The sequence below is a fragment of the Capricornis sumatraensis genome, chromosome 15 (genome assembly GCF_032405125.1).
Source record: "Capricornis sumatraensis isolate serow.1 chromosome 15, serow.2, whole genome shotgun sequence".
NCBI lineage: Eukaryota > Metazoa > Chordata > Mammalia > Artiodactyla > Bovidae > Capricornis > Capricornis sumatraensis.
In genome coordinates this window covers 29,678,797-29,692,547 of record NC_091083.1, presented here as the reverse complement: position 1 = coordinate 29,692,547, position 13,751 = coordinate 29,678,797, and the positions used below count along the sequence as shown (strand labels likewise).

Below are 13,751 nucleotides of genomic sequence, written 5' to 3'. Positions count from 1 at the left end.
AGATGAATTCAATTCTGGATCAAGTTCTGGAAGCTGTCCTTACAGGAGGAGATCAGAGAGGCATGGGGTTACAGATGAGGAGTGCAGCATCTCTAGCACATAGGGAGTAGCTGAAGTACTAGAAATAGATTCTTGCCTAGTGAATATGAGAAGATATCAAGGATAGAACTCTTTGGGAGCTAGCATTTAGGGCAGTAATTCTCAACCTTGGCTGTATTCAGTTGGACTAGACTGGAACCTCAATGGCACCCCACTCCAGTACTCTTGCCTGGAAAATCCCATGGATGGAGGAGCCTGGTAGGCTGCAGTCCATGGGGTCGCTAAGAGTCGGACATGACTGAGCAACTTCACTTTCACTTTTCACTTTCATGCATTGGAGAAGGAAATGGCAACCCACTCCAGTGTTCTTGCCTGGAGAATCCTAGGGATGGTGGAGCCTGGTGGGCTGCCGTCTATGGGGTCGCACAGAGTCAGACACGACTGAAGCGACTTAGCAGCAGCAGCAGCAGTCTCATACCGAGACATCTGACTTAAATAGACTGGGACAGGATCTGGGCACTGGAATTTTACCCAAGTGATTCTAATGTGCAGCCAGGGTTAAGAACCACTGATGTATGGGTTGGTGCAGGAAGAGTAAAAAAAGGAAATCATCAAAGAGGAAGAGAAACAGAAAGCGTGTTAGGGATGCCCAATGCGGGGTTTTCCAGAAATAGGAATCCATCAACAGGGTTGAAGATACAGAAAGACCAATGTAGAGACTAAAATGTTTCTGATTTTAGTGACTGATGAGATTAAGAAGGGCCATTCCTACACAGTAGTCAGATGCTATGGACTCAGTGTACCCAGGTGGCGAAGAAATCAATATATTACAAGTGAATGTTGAATATGTTTTCATGGACCTTGATTGTGAAGGGAAGAGAGAGGGCCATGGCTACAGACATAAGCAGGCTGAAGAAGGGTTTTGTTTCTAAAGACTTGAAAAGATTTCATTGTATAACTAAGCTAAAGGATGGCACTAATGGAGAGGCATGGAGAAGCGTGAAAGGGAGAGGGTGAGAGAAACAAGAATCTGGGGTGGATGAGAGCTGTGTAAATACAGATAAAATCTTAAATTCTTGCCCTTTTTATCAAAAATAACTTTTATTTTGTATTGGGGTAGAGCCGATTAACAATGTTAGGACAGTTTCAGGTAAACAGTGGAGAAATTCAGCCCCAAGAAATGTCACAATCTAAACATTTTTTGTGCAACCACTGTTTTCAAAATGTGATTTCAAAGTAAATTTGCAATAAAGCTAAGTATTTTGAATAAAAAAAAATCCATTTACCTCTAGTTTATTTCAAATTTAAACAAAAACTTCAATTTTAAGTTGAACACACAACCATATAACAGTAAACACACAACAGTATAATATTACTTAAAGGAAAAATGATATGCTAAATGATATAAAATATGACTATTTCTTTTAGGCTTAACTAAATAATTTTAATACTACATTTTTGCCAAATGCAGTTCAAGTAACACTCTGATTTTTGAAGCTGAATCATAAATTACTTATTGTACTCTGACAAAATTACCATCTCATGGCGTTTACATCAAATCCATTATCTTGTGTTCTTGTGTTCCGGTTGCTTAGCAACCGGAATTTTGAAGTTTAATGCATTTTATGTGGGTATTTAAATTCCAAACAGAATTTCAGCTTTGCAGTCTACAGAAAGAAATCCCTAGACACATCTGCTTACTTAAGTTTCCAAATTTCCTTTGTTTGCAAGGGCTCAGATATGTTAAGTTCGGAGAAGAGTCCAGCGATTTTTCGTGGAGCACATTCAACATCAGTTATCAAGACATACTAAATGCATACCAGCTTTTTAGCTTGTTTTTATTTTTACTAGGAGCATGGAGCAAAGGAAATCTTTTTGTAGTCTTTACTAAATGTTTCAGGCATTAAATCTATGATTTAGATCCCACTTCATAGTACAATTCTCCACAGAACATACATTGCATGTGTGTATACTATATATAACTTCCCTGGTGGCTCAAGCATCTGCCTACAATGTGGGAGACCTGGGTTTGATCCCTGGGTCGAGAGGGAAGATTCTCTGGAGAAGTAAATGGCAACCCACTCCAGTATTCTTGCCTGGAAAATCCCGTGGACAGAGGAGCCTGGTGGGCTCCAGTTCATGGGGTCGCAAAGAGTCGGACTTGACTGAGTGACTAAACTATATGTAACAAAGCATCTCAACTCACCTGTTCCCAGGCGAATACGTGTTGGTTGAAATAAAACTGAATTTGTTCATTTGCAATGTTAATGCACAGCTGCTCAAAGGAATTTTTTTTGAAATTTTCAAAGCCAAATATATCCAGAATGCCAATGCTTAGTTCATCACCGTTGCCACTGGAAAATTAAAGAGGTATTATTTTGAGCTTTTATTTACTTTCTTAGGAGGTAACTGAAAGCAGGGTATCTCTGAGTCACTTTTGTGATTTAGCTAAGAAACTATATATTATTAGAACACAGAGTGAAATTTTTCTTAATTCAAAAAGTTTCCCTCCATAGAACATAAAGTAGGTAGCATTCATTTTAAGATGTAGACAGTACAATATTTTCCCTGTACTTCAGAAACTATTTCCATACTATCTTGAATACTTAAACAAAATAACCTTTTTGCCCTATAGGTTTATAAACAAAAAAATCACAGCCCCGAGTGAGTCATGAATCACAGGGAAAACCTACCAAGCACTCAGAATACAGCATGACTATGTTCAATAAAAGCCATGCCAGAAAAGCAAAAACTCTGTGAAAGAGCATTTTGTCTCTCATTTTAGGACAATTAAAATGTCCCGCTAAAAATATTTTACTTAAAGAACAGTTATTTGTTTTTGAATTATTCACTTGTCATTTTTAATACAGAACACACAGTAACCTGGGGAAAGTTATAAATATATATTAATTTATTTTATAATGTAATACTTTAAAATACAATTAAATACTATTTTACAACTCAATATTCCAAATGCGTTCTTTCCCCCACTCCTTCACAAAGGTTATCTCTGTTCATTGATTCTGAGGGACAGATAGTCAAGAATGTTATTCCTCCATGTTCTTAAGTCCCTTGAACAGTTTGAATGATATGGCGTGGTGTGTATTGTAATGGAAAAATAACAATGAATTGCAGGCCTGAAATATGTATAAAATGGTCTTTTATGCATAGTAAGCACGTGCGAATGAGATGACCTTAAGGTAGAAATCCATCTTGTTCTTCACATACCAATTTCTAAAGATTGTATGATTTACAGAATAAAGCTGTGGATGTAAGTGTGAAGATATATCTCTGCATAATCCCTGGTGTATAGACAGGCCATAGACTTACCTTATATTTTACATCGGTTATGGTCACATAATACTACTGCTTGTACCCTGCCACTTACGAGTTTATCTAGAGCATTTCTGAACCAAATTTCATTGGAGGTCATATGTACCCTTGCTAGGTTAAAGTATGAATAGAAGTTTTCCAGGACCTTCCTGGTAGTCTACTGGTTAAGACTCTGCACTTCCAGTGCAGGGGGGCTCAGGTTCAGTCTCTGGTTGGGCAACAAAGCTCCCACATGCCATGCAGTGCAGCCAAAAAATAAATAAATAAGATAATATAATAAATAAAAAAGAAAAGAAAGCTTTCTTTTGCCTTGAAGATTTAATTCCACCCCTCAACACAAAGAACTGCTGAACAGACATTCTCTGCAAGTATAAAATGGTATATACGCTTCACAGTACACCTTCTAATTAAAAGAACATGTAAAATGATAGTAAGAAGTCACACTAAAAAAATCACTTTCTATTATGTTTATTCGCATTGCTACAGTTTTTGTTCCAGCAGTTCTAAGAGTTTTACAGCCACATGGGGCAGTGAAGTGGTATCATTAGGAAACAAAGCAGATCTACTAGAAATATAACTTTAATAATTAAATGATACCAGTTAGAAACATCTTCAAAGGAACTCATAGAAAAATCAGTAAATTAGAAAGCAGATTTACATCACTTGACATTTGGGGAGCATGTTCAATGAAATTTTTACCTGGGTGATGCCTCGTGCTTCAGTAAGCTATTAATGCGGTTGACTATCCAACTAAATAAGCGACCATATAAAGTTTTCGCCATTGCATCTCTGACATCAGTAGCCTTCTCTACAGTGTTGGGTCGTATGATGGTTTCTCCTCTAGTGACCACACAGTGGGAGGTGAGAGCTTCTTGCAGCTCATCTACTTGAATGCAAAGCAAAGAAGCAGCTAAAAATAAATAAATAAATAAACAGAGCTGTTGTTAGAAGACTTTATGACAATGAGGTCAGTCCACAGAGAATGAAAATGTCTTAATTCACCTTCTTTAAATGACATGAAATAAGCATATGAGTGTTTTATAATATAATAAGAAGCTCCTATTCCATAAGAATTCTATGTCTCTTCTTGATTATCTTTCTCCACTTAACCTTGACTGGTTGGCTGCAGGCTGTTGTATAACATAGCACGACCCAAACCAAACTGACTGACAGAGCAACCAGCTGCACAAGCCACTGGTTGTTTAGGTTATGTCAAACATAATTTCACTAATTTACGTTAAACAATTTAAAAACAATGAAAACTTCTGTATCATTTGATTGTGATTATACACACACATTTTGAAAATACAGAAATTAATTGTAAGGTTACCTAGACTTAAGGGATATATGCAAACAAATGTCTTTTAAATAACATTTACAATATAGAAACAAAGGAGAATAAAATATCTTAAAATTTTTATCATACTACTTATCAGTTATATATGTGAATGACTAAAGTTTGTTAAAACGTGCTGCCTGAATATTTAATACTTAATGATAATTAAATATCAGAGAACTTTTAAATAAATAATACTTAAGTTCAGTGAACAAAACTCATTTTTAATATAATAAACACACTTAACCAAACTATTACATGACAGGCTAATTTCTCCAATCAGTTGTTCTCCTTTTAAAATATTTTGAATATTTTAAATTTACTTTTAGCACTTGGGAAAAGATATTTCTTGACTACGTGGCTAAAATTGTGGAGCCTTATTTAAACAAAATATTTTTTTCACATTGTATAAGTAATACTGGCTCAATGCAGAAATCCCTACCTTCAAAGAAAACATTCTGTGTTTCTTTCCTTTGGGGCATGTTTATTGCTACTATTCTGCACATACATTTTATTTTAATATCTTAAGCATTTCCAATTTTGTTGAATAGTATTTGTTAGTATCATTTTATTTTGATGCATAATATTCTGACATATATCTTAATGTATCAATTTTTGAATTGTTGGATGCTTAGGTTGCTTCCATATGGTCACAATTGTAAAGAATGTGAGGATAAATATTTGGGGCATGAATCTGTATTCCTGTCTTGTATTATTTTCTTAGCATAAATTGCCTAAATTTAGCAGTTGGTTCAGAGTATATATATGTATCAACATATATATAGTGTTGAGATACACTATTGCTCTTCAAAAACTCTAAACCAACTATACTCCCAACAGTTAAATGAAAGATAAATAATTTCAATACAAGATCACAGACTTCAGGGATTATTATTTTTAAAAATAATGTTTTCTTCTTTCAATTTGTGTTTGGTTCCTAGAAAAGCTGAATACTTTCTTCTTTTCATATTTTTATTAGTGACTTGTTCTTATTTTGTAAACTGCCTCGTTTTTCATTGATATATTCATCTCTTCCTAACCGATTTATAAGTTTAAAGAGAATAATGCTTTGATATATACATTGCAAGTACTTTTCCTCATTTTTCATCTGCATTGCAATTTATTTTCCTGCTTTTAGGATAAAACTTTTAATTTTTATGTAGTCAAATATCCACTTAAAACTTATATGTGATCTTCTCACATGAAGTCCTTCAAGTCTTTTCTCATCTCAGGATTATATAAATGCATTTTGTCCTGTACACTTATATATTTACTTACTTGCATTTATATTGATACACATTTGGAATTCCCTTTGTATGCGGTATATGAGAAGGATTCAAACCCCTTGTCCTTCAAATGGTCAGCCAGTTGCCTGTCCCTAAAACACTGATTCCCTCGTGAATTGTAATGCCTTTTCTGGTAATTCTACTTAGCTCTGTTTCTGATTAATGTCTCCTATTTTGACTGGTACGTCTATTTCTATTCCCCCATTATTCATTCATTTGACATGTTTATCTACTGAGCATCTACTGCATGCCAGGCATTTTACCTGGGGATATACTGCTAAGTAGAACACCTTGGAAGGCAAAGTTCTCATCTTGATGGTCTTCATCCAGGGGAAATGAGATGCTAATCAAGAAGTACAAGTGGGAAGATAGAGGCAGGGTGTGGAAAAGGAGAGGGGCAAGGAGCGAGAGGGAGACGGAGAGATCCCATGGATATATGTGGTAAGTGATTCCTGAATGAACTGTGAAAAACAGCTTGGAAAAGTTCAAGAATTACGGTGGAATGAACCACTGTGTGGTCATTCAGTTCAGGTGAGAGGGGATATGTCTTGGATGAGAATAATGATGATGGAGATAAAAAGAAGAGGCCATATTTGCGAGACAGTTACAGGAGAGAAAGGACAAAACTGGTGCCTGATTGAAACCATGCACCTGTAAAACCATCCAGAGCCACAGCCTTCATTTGCAAATAATTCCTTGTATCTTTAACTATAAATCATTTTCATGTAAATTAGCAAAATTTCTGTTTCCCATGAGTGGTTGTTTCAGAAAGTGGTTTAATTAATTTCAACTATATCAATATTAACATTTTGTGACCCATATGACTATCTCCTGCTATACAAAAATAGGTTGTCAATCATTAAATCATTGTTCAGTTTGGTGGTAATTCATGTACTTATATCTACATGATAGCTTTATTGCAGCTCATTCTGTTGGTGCTGATAAGTCATGTAAATATGATCAGACAGTGAGGTTTGAATTTTATCATGGTATTTTCTGGCTACTCCTTCCACTTCTGATAACCTAATATTGTATGAGCCAATTAAGTTTTCTCTATATAGGAAAAGACTGACAGGTTACATGCCAAGCTCAGACACATCTGCTGTGTTATTCAGCTGGTTCCAGATACTCAGTAGGATGAAGATGATAGAGATCTGTGGATAGGTTCAGACCAGGATGGTTTGGCATTCAGCTCTCTGAAATCACCTTAAAACATCTCATTCTGTTCATAAGTAAGTATAAATCAGAAAAATATATACACAGTAAGTCCCCTACATATGAACCTTCAAGTTACAAGCTTTCAAAGATGGGAGCTTGCATCTGATTCCAGCAAGGAACCAGAACCTGTGCCGTCAACGTCAGGCATGAGTGAAACTGCAGCTTGCTCTCCGTCTCCTATTGCTGATGATCCTTTTTCTCTACCGCCTCCCACCTCGTCTCCCTCCTCCAGTCAGTAACTCTACTTGCCTGTTGCCTTAATGCCAACCCATGCATGCCTCCTGTACTGTACTGCTGTATTTTTCAAGATACCATACTGTAAGATTTAAAATGTTTTACTTTTTGCTTGCTTTAATGTACTATATGGTGACTGCAGCCATGAAATTAAAAGACGCTTACTCCTTGGAAGGAAAGTTATGACCAACCTAGATAGCATATTCAAAAGCAGAGACATTACTTTGTCAACAAAGGTCTGTCTAGTCAAGGCTATGGTTTTTCTTGTGGTCATGTATGGATGTGAGAGTTGGACTGTGAAGAAAGCTGAGCACCGAAGAATTGATGCTTTTGAACTGTGGTGTTGGAGAAGACTCTTGAGAGTCCCTTGGACTGCAAGGAGATTCAACCAGTCCATTCTAAAGGAGATCAGTCCTGGGTGTTCTTTGGAAAGACTGATGCTAAAGCTGAAACTCCAGTACTTTGGCCACCTCATGTGAAGAGTTGACTCATTGGAAAAGACTCTGATGCTGGGAGGGATTGGGGGCAGGAGGAGAAGGGGATGACAGAGGATGAGATGGCTGGATGGCATCACCGACTCGATGCACATGAGTTTGGGTGAATGCCGGGGGTTGGTGATGGACAGGGAGGCCTGGAGTGCTGCAGTTCATGGGGTCGCAAAGAGTCGGACACGACTGAGTGACTGAACTGAACTGAACTGATGTACTATTTGTGTAAAAAGTTTTACAAATCTATTACAGTACAGAACTATATAGCTAACTGTATTAATTAAGTGCCTAAGCTAACTCTGATGGACTTATGAATAGAATGCACTTACAAATGCACTCTTGGAACGGAACTTGTTCATATGTAGGGGACTTACTGTAAATTAAATTTTATATCATATTTCCCAGGTTACAAATGAAACTTTAACAGATCTGGAATTGTGGGGCATATGCCAATATTAAAAATAAAAATAGGGTATATTCTAAAAAAAAGTTTGCCACAGGATGGTATCGGTGAGAAACTTTAAATTACTGAAATAATTCATTAAATTCAGTCAATATAAGTTGATTTGAAGCAAATACCATGATGTACTTTACTTGCATAGAAAATGACTCCAAAATGAACCAACCCAAGATGAATACGTATAAAACTCCATTCAGTACAAAAATAAATATTCAGATCTTCATTACTTATAAATGACAGAGATGCCAAATTTACACAATAACAACTTCAACTCTTTTTCAGATCAGTTTGCTAAATCTTAATCATGTTTTCTGTACTTTTACACTGAAATGTAAATAGCTCCTAAAATAGTCACGAAAGCCTAGTCTTTAGAAATGTTTCCTATAGTAATTAGCTAATTTATAGACACAAAGATCTGTTTTAAACAGTGGACTCTGGAAACTTCACTTGATGTAACTTGAATTTGACTATTCTTTTTTAGGGTTCCATAAACGTACAACTGCCCCGATGTGACACTCTCACCATGTCATCAGATGTTTTTTAGGAGTTCAGTTTTGAATGAAAGATAATGAAACTCACAGTTCTCCAGAGCTGCATGATTCGAAATGTGGCTCTTGTCAATCTGGTGTTCAGTTGCCACAGAAGAAAATTCAATGTTTCCAACGTTCAAGATTGCAGCCAGTATACTGTATATACTTCCAAGTTGCTGAAATGCAGCATGGAAAGGTTAGCAGCTCTCTCACCTTGAGAACAGCAAAGCAGTGACTGTGGCTGCAGACAGACCAGGGAAGAATCCAGGCTCCAGCATAACAAGGTCATCCCACGGACGATGATGCCGAACTAAGAGAAGCCAACTGGCTTCCCTGGTCCTCTCATTCTACTCAAATCATCAGTGCTGGCTGAATTGCGATGTTCAAGAACTGTAACTTTTTACAATGTTGAATGAAGACAACTAGGTACCAAATTATTGTTTTCAAATTATTATGAAATGACTAACTAAAAGGGACTTTTATGCCCCTCCCATTCTGACTAAAACCAATTTTTTAAAATAAAATGTTTCATAGAAATTCACCACTTTGTGTGATGCTTTAAAATATTTTAAAACTTACTTCACAAATATTATTTGGTCATAGTGGAAGCCACAACTGATAATCCAAAGAAAATGTACTATATTGTGATTTTAGACTGTCATAGAAAATATAAGGAAACTTAAAGCAGGGGGAAAAAAGACATTCTCATCTTTGACAAAAGACATATGACTCTGTGCAAAAGGAGACAAATAAAATTCCTGTCATGACATGATAAAAATTGCCTCTAAATGAGTTGACTCATAAAACTACTAATCATTTATTTTAGAGCTATGGCAAGAAAATGGCTTAGGGAATCATGTGTTTTTAAAAGTTTTAGAGTTCTCTAATTTGTGCTATTTTTAGAGAATATTTTATTTTGACTTGCCTGTCAATTTGCATGGCGTGTGCTGAATCACAAATGTACAAGTAAACTAAATCCCAGGGATATTTAAAGGGACACATACACCATGGGTGCTGTCAACACCAGTCAGAGAAAGACAAGGACAGAGAGAGAAAGAAACAGGGAGAGAGAGAGAGAAACATTCTTTCTATTGGAGAGTCACCAAAATTGTGAGAGGCAGCAAGCTGTGCTTACAGGACATGAAAATCAAGCCATTTAATTTTATCTTGCAAGTTGCCTCTTTTCAAGATGAAGTTGAAGCAACTATGGACAAAGGACACATCCAAAGAAGCCAGAGAGATGACATAAAAACATCAGGAGTGGGATAAAAAGGAAGTGAACACCCACTCAATTTAATTCCACTCTGTCCCATCCAGGACAGTCTGTCTTGTTAACTCTTGGAGGCTTGGCTTCTAGGTGGGAGACCAGTACCTTCTAGGAGGGTCACCTTGAACCGGACTAAAAATCTTCAAAAACATTTAGCAGTAATTGTGCTTCAGCTCCAGAAACAGATGTTATATTTTCTTTCCTCCTAAGCTGTGTGTTTGGATATTCAATAAACACTGACTATGTTTAAGCTGAAACCTGCAGTTTTACATAAATGAATTACATTTGTCACTAGACTCTGACTGCCAGACTCGTTTCCTTGTATTGTGACTAAAAATGTTGCTTTGCCAGGCAACAGAAAGCAGTTGAGGCAAATAGAACTGAACCATTTCCTCTAACGACTTGGACTTGGAAGTAAACAAACCAACAAACCAATTAAAACTGATACCCTGCTTCTAAGATAGCAACCTCTGGGGGAAGGAACTGGTAAAAAGATAAGTCCCTCTGATGATGCAAAGCAGGAAAGAGAGCTATAAAGAAGCCCAGTTCTGGGTTGGCGGCAGAAGCTGCTTGCTGGGTGGACAACATGCTTCCAGTCTGGAGGATGTGCTGAGATCCAGTTAACCTCTTCTGTTTCCCCCTAACCAGGCCACCAACAGAGCCAGACCACAGTCCCAAGGGGCATCAACCACCTGCTACATTCATATTGTGACCAACGATTGGAGACAAGAGTGGACGCTGCTTTTTTTTCTTTATTCACTGCATCCTCTTCTGTTTTCAGAGCCAGGATACCCCCTAGTGCTTAAATTGACTTGTCTCCATACTTACAAGCTGTGGGTGATGGCACAGTTCTGGGGAGGTTAGGGAGAGGGAAGGGGCATCCCAGGTGGAGCTAGCGGTAAAGAACCTGACTGCCAATTCAGGAAACACAAGAGATGCAGGTTCGATCCCTGAGTGAAGAATCAGATCTCTTGGAGGAAGAAATGGCAACCCACTTCAGTATTCTTGCCTGAAGAATCCCATGGATAGAGGAGCCTGGCAGGCTACAGTCCATGGGGTCACAAAGAAGTGGACTAAGCCTGGAACAGGGTGGGCATGTGGAATCACCTGGAATGTCTCTCAGGGCTTGTCTGAAATCTCTGGGTGGCAGCCATATGTCACTTGGAAAATGGCTGAAACTCATGCCTTCCCAGTCAGGGACTTTCTCTCCCAGACCTGAACTACCTATAAACACACTAATTTCACTAGTAATAAAAATGTCTTTTATTAGGAAATGTGTTCATCAGGATCATCTCTAATTCCAAATGTTCAGGTCAGATTAGTATTGTTCCCAAAAGGTAGTCAGGTAAGGTTGACAGCAGTTTTTAGTGTCACATGATGTCCACTACCCAGACCTCATGGCTACAAAAGGGCACAAACCACACCATTCTTCACATGAGATATCCACAGTGAGTTCTATCATCTCAGTACTCTCTCAATGGTTCAACTCCATTCTGTCCTCCTCATTTTTGTCCCAGATCTCCAGCAAAGGCTGTAATCGATCAAGCAAACTGTCCTGTCCTTATATATCAATCTAATCACTATGTTAACCTTAGCTGCTCTTTCTGCTTATTCTCCTCCTCCACCCTTCCTCCTTCTTTTACTTTCTTTTGTAAGGGTAGAGTAGAAGAATGAGATTTATGCACTGGTCCTTTAAGAAGCATGCATCTGTTGCACCCGTAGAAAGTTCTTCATTTTAACACATTACAGCTAAGAGCGAAGTCAGCAAGCGTCCCTAAAAACCCTCAGAAATCTTAAAAATGAATTTTTTTTTCCATTTCATAGCCTAAAAGCTATTGAATGCATCAACAGAGAGAAAGTCTCCAATCATCTCCTTTCTGCCTATAGACCACAGAACCACTGTTTCCTGATTTGCGCTGCAGTTTATAGAGTGGACAGTCAAAGTTCCAGGCAAGGTCCATGAATTTTTGGAAAGAATGAATTATCCAAAATAAATATGGCTGAGCTGGAGCCTCTACTTCCAAACCAAAAAGTTATCAACTTCAGCCAAGGTAAGTAAAGTATTTACCTAAGGATGCATTCAACTCTAGCTTGTCAATGAGTCTACAGTATGTTTTCCTCTTGTCCATTTAGCTCTTAATCTTCTGGCAAAAACTGAAAACTCTTTGGGAAAGTCATGGTAACGATTCTTCTCTGATCCCCAGAGGAGCCATTTCTCCTTGGCTGATCCTGAAAACAGCCTTCCAGGTCCCCTAAGGCTCCTACAGCTCTCACCCACTCCTTCCCACAACAGGCTCATTCACCTAGAAACACAGAAGCAAAGTATTTCAGAACTCAAGGGGGACTCTAAATTCTGGGGCTGTAAAAGCAGCCTGGTAGGGAGTCCTCCCCACCCCCACATCACATCTGAATCCCTCTTGGTTATGGAGAAAGGCCACCCCAGAAACATTAACTCTAAAGTTGAAACATTTCCTGATGCAGAAGGATTATCTTGGTTTACCTAAACCTCTTCTGAAGAGAAGGCCCTAATTTCAAAATAGGAAAAGAAAAGCCATTCATGTGTCCTTCTCCAACCTCATCAAGTTGGCAGAGCTCACACTCTATTCCCTAAGGTCAAGGTTCTTAAAAATACTTCTCCTCAGGCCTACAGCTAGGATACCCAAGGTGGAGTCAAAGACCTTCCAAAAGAAGTCAAGACTGGGGAACTATCTGTCATCAGAGCTGCCAACAGGAGAGGCTCTGCATTTGAGAAAACACACTTAGCAGCAAACTTTGCCCTATGCAAAGAACAGGTACAGCAGGGTTGTTTTTTTCGTTTGTTTGTTTAGAGTTTTTTGATGTGGGCCATTTTAAAAGTCTTTATTTAATTTGTTACAATATTGTTTCTGTTTTATCTTTTGGTTCTTTGGCCTCAAGGCATGTAAGAGCTTAGATTCCCAATGAGGGATGGAACCCACACCCTTTGCATTAGAAGGTGAGGTCTTAACTACTGGGTGGCCAGGGAAATCCCCAGGTACAGCTCTGAAATAATTATTTGGGGGTGAGCAAATGCATCAAATGGATGAAAGGCTACTGTTGACAGCCTTCTATTTTAGAAGGGAGTCAGCAGTTCTTGACAAACATGCTACAAAATTAGATTCAATAATATCACTGCACATAATTTGAATGATTCTCATCACGTTTCACTTCCATCAGCATCTCTACATTTTATATCCTGCTGATAAAACTTTCCAAATTTTTGGAAAAGAATTAGGTATTATTTTTAGCTCAGGCTCTTAGTAGAGATTTGATAACCCAAGACATTTCAGTAAACTTCCTAAGCAGATACATGAACAGTTTCAAGTTGTAGGAGTGTCATTTATGAAAATGAAATTAAAATCCAATAACTTGCACACTACTTTCTTGCAAGAGTTCATCTAAAAGCCTGATTCGCATCCATGGTGAAGTATTCTTATCACAGAGCTGAATCAGCACAGCAAACAGTAAGCTGCTAAAGGCAGAGTCTGAGAGCTTCTCTAAAAGCCTTCAGGGAGTCCTTATTAAATAAGATACTTTGTTAT

General features: G+C 37.8%; 1 protein-coding gene across 1 annotated transcript in view; it reads right to left on the bottom strand.

Moving 5' to 3' along the window:
* MYO3A (myosin IIIA) overlaps positions 1–13,751 on the bottom strand; it is a 158,378-nt gene that overhangs the window by 56,527 nt on the left and 88,100 nt on the right. The window contains exons 16-18 of the mRNA XM_068986752.1: positions 8,974–9,100; positions 4,072–4,282; positions 2,246–2,393 (exon numbers count right to left, since the gene is read on the bottom strand). Of these exons, the coding sequence (XP_068842853.1) occupies positions 2,246–2,393; positions 4,072–4,282; positions 8,974–9,100 (486 nt within the window). The remainder of the gene's footprint in view (positions 1–2,245; positions 2,394–4,071; positions 4,283–8,973; positions 9,101–13,751) is intronic.